Source organism: Chrysochloris asiatica, unplaced genomic scaffold, assembly GCF_000296735.1.
Source record: "Chrysochloris asiatica unplaced genomic scaffold, ChrAsi1.0 scaffold00132, whole genome shotgun sequence".
In the NCBI taxonomy this organism is placed as follows: Eukaryota; Metazoa; Chordata; class Mammalia; order Afrosoricida; family Chrysochloridae; genus Chrysochloris; species Chrysochloris asiatica.
Genome location: NW_006408650.1, coordinates 6320759 through 6330864, shown reverse-complemented (window position 1 = coordinate 6330864; position 10106 = coordinate 6320759). Strand labels below are relative to the sequence as shown.

The 10106-nt window shown below is 45.6% G+C and overlaps 1 protein-coding gene across 1 annotated transcript in view; it reads right to left on the bottom strand.

Annotated features, from left to right (window-relative positions):
• Nucleotides 1–10106, bottom strand: part of QRICH2 (glutamine rich 2) — a 39697-nt gene that overhangs the window by 27821 nt on the left and 1770 nt on the right. Inside the window, exons 3-4 of the mRNA XM_006869666.1 lie at nt 8856–8918; nt 8468–8578 (exon numbers count right to left, since the gene is read on the bottom strand). Of these exons, the coding sequence (XP_006869728.1) occupies nt 8468–8578; nt 8856–8918 (174 nt within the window). The remainder of the gene's footprint in view (nt 1–8467; nt 8579–8855; nt 8919–10106) is intronic.

Sequence of the window (10106 nt, the reverse complement as noted above, 5' to 3'; positions counted from 1 at the left end):
TGGTAAGGTGGAGGGTCAGAGAAAAAGAGGAAGACCCCCAACGAGATGGATTGGCCAAGTGGCAGCATCGATGGACTCAAGCGTGGCAATAGTAGTGAGGTTGGCCCAGGATCAGGCAGTGTTTTGTTCTGCTGTTCATACGGTCACTATGAGTCGGTACCGACTTGATGGCACCTAACAACAACAACAACCAGGAGCAAGGTTTCAGATTTTCTTCTGACATGAATTTTGTCCTTTTTTTCTTTCCTGTCTTTCTAATGACCTTTTGCTTTTTCTTGTATGATGTGCCCTCTCTCCATGTCCCTCTCTCCATGTCCCCATCTCTGCCTCTATCTCTGGTGTTGCTGCTTCTCTGGATAGGGTCCTGCCATTCCACTTATACTCATCTCCCTTGATGGTCCTAGGGTCCTCTGTTTCTGGACCGTAAGACTAACTATTCCCCCATTTTTGTTACAAAATTTCTACCTTTACAACTGTGACAGTCACAATTAGTCATGATAACAATTACTTACTACTGAATTAGAAGATTCTTATCCCCATCTCTTTTCACCATACCCATCTAGACAAGATGAAACCTATTCAGTGGGGACTCTATCTTCCCCGGCACACTCTTAAATTAAACTCCCTCTTGAAAACTTGTAAGCCAGTCACATCATGCCTTTATCGCTCCCTCATTTTAGGTAGCCAATGTCTAAGTTGCCCATCCCTATCTACCCTGTGTACAGAGGGGATAGGATTGATACTTGATGAGAAGATTCCTTTACTCTCCGTTGGTATTTAGAGATACTACCTCCATGAGTATAGGTCAAGTTCATCAAATTGTAGCAATTTACCCTTGTTTCCTTTATAAAAAAAAATTTTTTTTTATTTAAATCTTCCTCTAGTCGAGTTCTGATTATCAAGCCATCAAGGCTAGGTCAAATGGGTACTGTTTACAAGTTTGGGTGTACTTGTGCGTCTCCCCTCACTTCATATCAGCTGGATGCTTCACTCTCAGCTCTAGCCCTCCGTGGCTATGTCCTTGTCCATGGGCTCAGGTGTCCCCAGGTCTCATCACACCTTGGACCAACCAGCCCTTCCTCTTCTCTCTCTCATCTCCAGGTCAACGGAGTCTATGGAACGTAGTTGAACTCGGTCCATTTTTTAAATGCTCTTTTGACAATGAATCCAATGCCATTCCTGTTCAGTTTCTCATTCCCAGCAAAGTAAACCATGTGACTATCCAAATCACAATAGCAAGACCTGTACATTTCAGCTCACTAATGCTGAAGCTATTGACTTTTATGCATTCCATTTCATTGTTTACAATTTCCAATTTTCCTGGATTCGTACTTCAGGAAGAGACAATGGAGAAGCTCAGTATCATCTTGAGCTAAAACTGGAAGAAATGATGAAGTAAAAGAGCTGAACAGAAAATTTCAAATGGCAGCTCAGTCAAATATTTTAAAAAGACCTGGAGACCAAAAGGGAAAAACATGCTCAGCATTTCTCAAGCTGAAAGAACTGGAGAACAAATTCAAGCCTGGACTTGCAATATTGGCCAAAATATTGAATATTGAGCATCATAAGCAGATGGAAGGTCAAGGAAGAAGAGCATGGATAGAATGTGGGACCCTCTCCAAAGAAGCAGGGATACCAGAGATGGAGGCAGAGATGAAGACATGGAGAGAGGGAGCAGCTGAGGACTTTGAACTCATGGGAAGAGAAAGGCTGGGTGCTGGTGGCCAGGAGGCAGGCTTGCAGAATATGTCCTTTAGTTGTTTAAATTATTACATATTCCTGAGTGTTTGTGTGTACATCCCTCCCCCCCAGAACAAAAGCAAACATAGGGAATGGAAGCAAATATTGTTGAATGACGACGCATGGAGGAGATTGTAATCATTGCAATGAAATGATGGTGTAAAGCCAATGTGCTCCCATGTAAACTGTCACTCAATTAACAATAAAAACTTTAAAAAAAAAATTTTTTTTAAGGCAGATGGAAGGAATATACAGTCACTGTACCAAAAGTAATCAGTTCAATCATTTCAGGAGGTACGATATGATCAAGAATCAATGATACTGAAGGAGGAAGTCCAAGCTGCACTGACGACACTGGCAAAGATTTGTTGTTGTTGTTGTCAGGTGGCATCGAGTTGGAACCGACTCATAGTGACCCCATGCACAGCAGAATGAAACAATGTCAGATCCTGGGCCAACCTCACTACCATCGCCACACTTGACGCCATCAATGATGTTACCTGGCTGATCCATCTCGTTGGGGGTCTTCCTCTTTTTCTCTGACCCTCCACCTTACCCAGCATGACATCCTTCTCCAGTGACTGTTCTCTCCAGACAATGTGTCCAAAGTATGAGAGACGAAGCCTAGCCATCTTGGCCTCCAAGGATCACTCTGGTTGCACTTCTTCCAAGACAGATCTATTGGTTCTTTTGGCAGTCCATGGCACTTTCAGTATTCTCCTCCAACACCACAACTCAAAGGCATCAATTCTTCTACAGTCTTCCTTATTCACTGTCCAGCTTTCGCATCCATATGAGGTTATTGAAAATACCATGGCTTGGGTCAGGCGCATCTTCTCTGGGAATTGATGGAATACAAATTGAAATATTTCAGCAAACTGAGGCAGCACTTGAGGGGCTTTGTTGTCATAAGCCCAATGCCATGTGAGTTTCCCAACTGGTATTCTGAGTTACTGTTGTCAAAGTGATGAAGGTGCATTTCTTTTCAGCTCCCCCTTGCCTGTTAAATGGGTAGTTTGCTATCTCCTAAATCCATCTAGTGGTTTCTCTTGAACCGGTGTTTTCATCTCTGCCTTAAGAGGAAGACCTGGCCCCCTACTTCCATGCCTCAGTGCACTATGGAATCATTTCTGTTTCCCTTGGGGATGTGTCATGAGGTCAGACTTATCCTGCCCAGCTGGCTACCCTAAGGTGAAATCTTGTTAATCCCTCTCCTAAACTGCTACACCACATCCTCTGGGTCATGAAGCAGAGTTCTCCCAATTAGTGATACCTTATCTCTGCCACAGGGAATCATAATTCCAACCAGAGTTCTGTGGGAAACCCAATTTCCGCAACATTCCCAAAATATGTAGCATATAGTCTTGTTCCAAATTGGATTCAATTAATACAGGACTATTACCTCCCTATCCCATTGCTCCTGACCTAGCAGCTCCATAGGACAAGCACTGGACTGTGAGCCACAAGGCTGGTGGTTCGAGCCCACCAGCTATTCCTTGGAAGAAAGATGACGTTTTTCTGTTCCTGCAAAGATTTATAGCCTGAGAAACCCTATACAGGATTGCTATCGGTCAGAATGGACTCAACAGCAATGAATAATTCTAACAAATCCAAAACTTCTAATCTAGTGCTTTTCCTGGCATGTGTTCCAATGGTCTATAGTATTTCCACGGATGGGTTCATAATCAGTATTTTCCATCCTTATTCACCCTGCTCTCCAGTTTTGGATTTTGTTTTTCACTCCTTGTTCCCAGACATAAAAACCAAAGCCCCTGGTTACTTTCTTCACACTGGGTTAGCACTCCCATTGTTTCTGCTCTTCTTGTTCCATTCTTGTCTATGATGGAAAACAGCTGTCTTCCAATTGGTCTGTGGAGCCCTGGTGATACAGTGTTTAAAGTACTCAGCCGTTAATCAAAAGGTTGGTGGTTCAAACCCACCAGCCACTCCCAAAGCCCATAGTTGCCCTTTAAAATATCCAGTCTCGAGATCCTGACCTCAATTTACGTTAAAGGGTCCCACCAAGGAAGCATTCAAGAGGAGTTGGCTCATCATAAATGGGGGAAATTATGAACACTTCTTAGACATTACCAAACACCTTGAGGGAATGATTTGCTGGGTCTGGAGGCTCAGGACCCTGGTCTCGGAGGACACCATGGCCAATTACATAGTCCACAAAGACTGTGTTCTAGATCCTGCTTTGGGATCTTAAAAGCTCATGAATAGCCATCTAGGGTGCAGCCTTCAGTCTCTCCCTGTCTGGAGGAAAGAAGAGTGAGGAAAACTGAAGATGCTTGGAATCAGTGAGTCCAATGGACTACAGGACCACGTGAGCATCAGTCATCACGGCCCTGAGACCAGGAGAACTAGATGCTGCCCAGTTATCACTACTAACTGCTCCGAAAGGGATCACATTAGAAGGTCCTGGATAGAATGGGAGAAAGTGTGGGAAAATCCAAAATCATAAAAAACGCCATGCTTCGGGACTGATGAAAGGAGATGGGGATAGCACTCATGTGGTACAATAGTGAATAATTACTATCAGGACTGACTGTGAAGGTTGGAAATGTAAAGGTGGACATTTTGTAGCAAAAGGAAGGGAGTGGTTGACTTTGCAGCCCAGGAGCAGAGGGCCCTGGGACCATCAAGGGAGAAGAGCGGAGTGCGGGACCCTACCCAGAGAGACAGTGACGCCAGAGATGGAGGCAGAGATGACGACGTGGAGACATGGAGTGTCCAGGGACTTTAGACCCAGAGATAGAAAGGGCTGTGTGCTGACAACTGGGGGCAGGCTTGCAGAGTATAACCTTTGGTTGGTTGATGATGCATGGAGGGGACTGTAACCATGGCAATGAAACGATATATGATAGGATGAATGTAAAACTAATGTTCTCCCATGTAAACTATCACATAATTCACAATAAAACATTAAAAAAAAAATGCCACCATGCTTACTGGTCGGACAGAGACGGTGAACCCAAGACTATGACCCTTGTTCACCTTCATGTCTGGAAATGAATTCACCCCTTGGCTCAATTTTAAGCCAACCAATATATTGTTGTTAAGTGTTGTCAAGTCGGTTCGGACTCATAGTGACCCTGTACTGGGTTTCTGAGGAGTATCTGGTGGGTTTGAACTGCCAACCTTGTGGTTCGCAGTCCAGTGCTGATCCTACAGCGCCACACCAGAAGTCCAAATAGGTATATGGCGGGGTGGGGTGGGGTGGGATGGGGTGGGTGGGGGTGGGGGAACAACACTAGAGAGGTCCACACATTGTAGAATGGTCAACCGTTCAAGATCAAAAGGGCAGCAATTACCTAAGAACAAAGTTCCAAGGGATAGGGGAAGGAGGAGGCATGGAGGCAGCCGGATGGGTGATGTTACATGGAGAGGATTGTGGTGGAGGTGAAACCAAGTTTGTCATTGATTGAATGTGAAATTGACGATCTGCTAGGGAAACCTTCACTCAATTCACACAAAAAAAGTTCGAGGGGAGAAAAAAAATAGGAATTGGCTCAAGTGTATTCTGTGTTTACTTTCATGCAGTCTATCCAGCAGCTGAAATCATTCTCTGACCAGAGTTTGTTCCCTTTTCCTTGGCAACCGACTTCCAAAAAGGTCAGCTCAGCAGCTGAAAAAGTCCATGGAGCATGCACTCCTCTGAAATTGCTGTTAGCTGGAGAGGACACCACGGCAACTGGTTATTTTTGGTTCCCTTGCTTCTCAAGAATAATTTCATATGGCTCAATGTCAGACTATCCAGCAAACAAGGTAAGCACAGACTTACATTGCTGATTTACTAATCCACAGTGAACAATTTTCACATTTTTCATCTAAACAAAGATGATGTATCTTGGTATGCCTGTCTATCAATTCCATAGCAGTTCCACCAGAATCAAAGCCTCTTTTGAAACTCACAGTCCTTGACAGGGATAGAAGGTAAGCACGGACTTACTTGTGCTTTCTCACTAATCTGAAGTGAGTAAGCACCCACCATGCATCTGTGAGTTTGTCACATTGTGGTGGCTTGGGTGTTACTGTGATGCTGGAAACTAGGCTACAGGGAGTTTGAATGCCGGCAGGGTCACCCATGGTGGACAGGTTTCAGCTGAGCTTCCAGACTGAGACAGACTAGGAAGAAGGAGAGGTGAACCACTTCCAAAAACCTTATGAATAGCAGTGAGATACTGTCAGATAGCACCAGAATACTGACAGATATTGTGGCAGAAGATGAGCCCCTCAGGTTGGAAGGCATTCAAAGCAAGACCCCCCCAATGAGATGCACTAGCACAGGTCCAGCAACAATGGGCCCAAACGGAGCAGCAATTGTGAGGATGGCGTAGGACTGGGCTGTATTTTGTTCTTTTGTACATCAGGTCACTATGAGTCGGAACCAACTGGACAGCACCTTACAACAACAAATGAGTAAGTCTGCGATTACCTTGCTTATTGGTTAATCTGCCCCTTGATAGGATAACTATTTTCACATTTGCTTTGGGGGTTGTTTATGATTATGAGCAACTGTCAAAACATGGATGTTTCCTGGCCTCTGTAGGAATCCTGGTGGTGCAGAAGCTGAAAAGCTAGCAGTTCAAACCCACCAGCTCTTCTTCAAAGAAAGATTTACAGCCTTGGAAACCCTGTGGTCCTGTTCTCCCCTCTAGGGGCCAGGAGTCAGCATTGGCTCAATGGCAGGAGCTTCTGATGGCTGGAGAAGTAACAATGTCTAGAGGGACCATGCTGAACCAGATGTATAGATCTTTCTGGTATCCTCTGCCGTTACCCTGAGAAGGTGTGGGGCTCACCAGAAACAATATGAAAATGACATGTGTGAAAGCTTTGAACAAACACATGTGCACAGAAAACCTTTCTCTGTACCATTCCTTTGGTTTCCATCCTGTGTAGGGTTTCTGAGGAATGACTAGTGAGCTTGAACCGCAGACCTTGAGGTTCAAACCGACTTTGCAGTTCAGAGCATTAACCCACAGTACCTTGCTGATCCCCAAATGGCCACATGATGGCGCCCAAAGGTCTCCTCGCTGCAGCCTGCCGGCCCCTGTCTGTGTGATCCTGTTAAACAGTCTCAAAACTAGAGGAAGGGCAGTTCTGCCTCTACTTTGAGGGTCGTTTGGAAACAATCAGGTTGATTTTATTTGTATGAAGAAAGGCTAAGGATTTGAATGCGATTTGGCCAATCTGTGTACTGCCTCCCGACAGACAGGAACATGTGTAAAATTACCCTCAGCAAAGGGCCCTAAAGAGATTTCATGTCCAGACTTAGTCACTTTGTTGTTGTTGTTGTTGTCAGGTGCCATCGAGTCGGAACCGACTCATAGTGACCCCATGCACAGCAAAACGAAACAATGTCTGATCCTGGGCCAACCTCACTACCGCCGCCACACTTGAGTCCATCAATGATGCCACCTGGCCAATCCATCTCATTGGAGGTCTTCCTCTTTTTCTCTGACCCTCCACCCTACCCAGCATGACATCCTTCTCCAACGATTGTTTCCTCCGGACAATATGTCCAAAGTAGGAGAGACGAAGCTTAGCCATCCTGGCCTCCAAGGAGCACTCTGGCTGCACTTCTTCCAAAACAGATCTATTGGTTCTTTTGGCAGTCCATGGCACTTTCAGTATTCTCCTCCAACACCACAACTCAAAGGCATCAATTCTTCTACAATCTTCCTTATTCACTGGCCAGCTTTCGCATCCATATGAGGTTATTGAAAATACCATGGCGTGGGTCAGGCACACCTTAGTCCTCAAGCTGACATCTCTGCTCTTCAATAGTCACTTTGTACTTTGTACTAAATAGTCTTTCAGAACAGGCTGGAAAGACATATTAAAACGCACGTAGGGAAGTGAAAACTACACTATGTTTTCCCAATGTTTACCCAATACGTTGGCAACTCAAAACATTGGGTGCAGACACCGAGTACTGATGGGAACTTTGTTCTAGAAACAGATTCTCTCCTTAGTTGCTGGTGAGGATCTAGAGCAACATCCGGGGAAGTCAATTTCGCAAGAACTAGGGACAGATGAAATGACTTGACACAGTGGCATCAACAATGGACACAAACAACAATTATGAGGCGCGTACAGAACTGGGCAGTGATTCGTTCTGTTGTACACAGGGTCGCTCTGAGTTAGAACCAACTCCATGACCCCTAACAACAGCGCAATTACAAAGACACAATCTATTACCAAGAATGCACTTGATGAAAACAGTCACACATGTAAATGTTCTGTTGGAGCCCTGTTATAAGATTAGAGGGAAATGGTTTAAAATACACATAATAGGGACCTTGTGAACTGGTGAAATGAATTATGAACACCCACAATGAGTTCTGGCGTGGTGCTGTAAGATAAGCACTAGACTGCTAACCTCACGGTTGGATGTTCAAACCCACCAGGTACTCCTTGAAAACCCTATGAGTTGGAACTGACCAGGTGGCACTTAACAACAAGGTGCAATTGTAAAGGAGCCCTGGTGATGTAGTTAAGCATTCGGCCAAAGGATAGGTTGGTGGTTCAAACCCACCAGCTGCTCCACGGGAGAGCGAGGTGGTCATCGGCTTCCATAAAGATGACAAATTGGAAACCCTATTGAGCACACTGTTGTGAGCTGGACTTGACTCGGTGACAACATGTGTGTCTTTTTGGGAAGGAAGAGAACTAAGGGAACCCCCATGAGATCCCTGCCCAGACCTCCCACCTTACTTACCTCTTGAGAAGTCTTCCAGCCATCAGTGATGGCCTGCTCCAGCTCTTCCCAGGTGACCATGGTGACCTCTTCTCCACCAGGAATCAGACTCAGCTTCCGGCCCACTAGGTCCTGACAATACCAGAAGTCCCAGCAATGCCCAGTTAAACCCTGGGAGCTTTGGGAAGAGCTGGCCTCTGCGGATCAGGTGGGGCCTCTCACTGACCTAGCCCCAGGGAGAATTCACTTTCCTTCAAGTGGCCTCAACCCAGGGGCAGAGAGGCAGAAACGGTGCCCCACCCCATCTTGAGGAGCCATGCAGAGTGTGGGGGCTGGAGGCACTCCTGAGAGAGACCTATCCTTCACCTGCCCCATGGAGGGCCCTGTCCACAGAAGGGATGGACACTACCAGGAGGTTGTCCCGTTCTTTGATGTACTTCTCCAGGGTGTCAATCCGTTCTTCCAGGGTGGTCTAAAGAGTTCAGAGATACAGGATCATAGCAATCCCTCCTGTGGTTCCTACATACACGCACAGTCTCACACACAGCCACACGCTCTGACATACAGCCACATACATGTATACTCACTCAATCTGACATTAAACGACACACATACATCCACACTGCTACGCACTCTGACATACAACCACATACATGTACACTCACTCAAGCTGACATTAAACTACACAGGTACATCTACACCACTATGCACTCTGACATACAACCACATACATGTACACTCACTCAGACAAAACTACACACATATACATCCACAGAGCTACACACTCTGGCATACAACCACATGTCTGTACATTCACTCAATCTGACATAAAACTACACACATGTATATCCACACTGCCACAGTCTGACATACAACCACATGCGTGTACATTCAATCTGACATAAAACTACACAATGTACATCTACATCCACACAGACACAGTCTGACACATAACTACACATGTGCATTCACACAGCCAGTCTGACATTGTTGTTGTTGTTAAGTGCATCAAGTCTGACATACAACCACATATATGTACACTCACTCAATCACTCATGAAACTACACACGTACATCCACACAGCTAGTCTGACATACAACCATATACATGTACACTCACTCAATTTGACAAAAAGCTACACACATGTACATCCACATAGCCAGCCTGACATACAACCACACACATGTACACTTACTCATACACTGCCACATAGTCTGACATGCAATCACAAACACGCACATTCAGTCATGCAGTCACACCGACACACAACTACACCCATGTACATGCACACACACAAACCCACAGTCATATGCTCACACACACACACTCTCGCTCACGCACTATGTGCGCAAACGCTGGCCCAGTACAGCGGAGAACAGGAAAGGCGGTCGGTGGCTTGTAAGGCAGTGGAGGAGAGAAAGGTGGCTGAGCTCATATTACCCTGGTTACTAAGCAGAGCCTCTGGGATGGCAGGATGAAGCCAACCTCCGATCTCCAGGAACAAAACTATAGGGGCTCCTACAGCATCTGGAGTCCTGGGGTGGCGCTGTGGGCTAATGCATTGAACTGCGAAGTCGTTTGAACCACAAGGTTGGTGGTTCAAGCTTACCAACCACTCCTTGGAAATCCTATACAGGGTCACCATGGGTCGGAAACAACT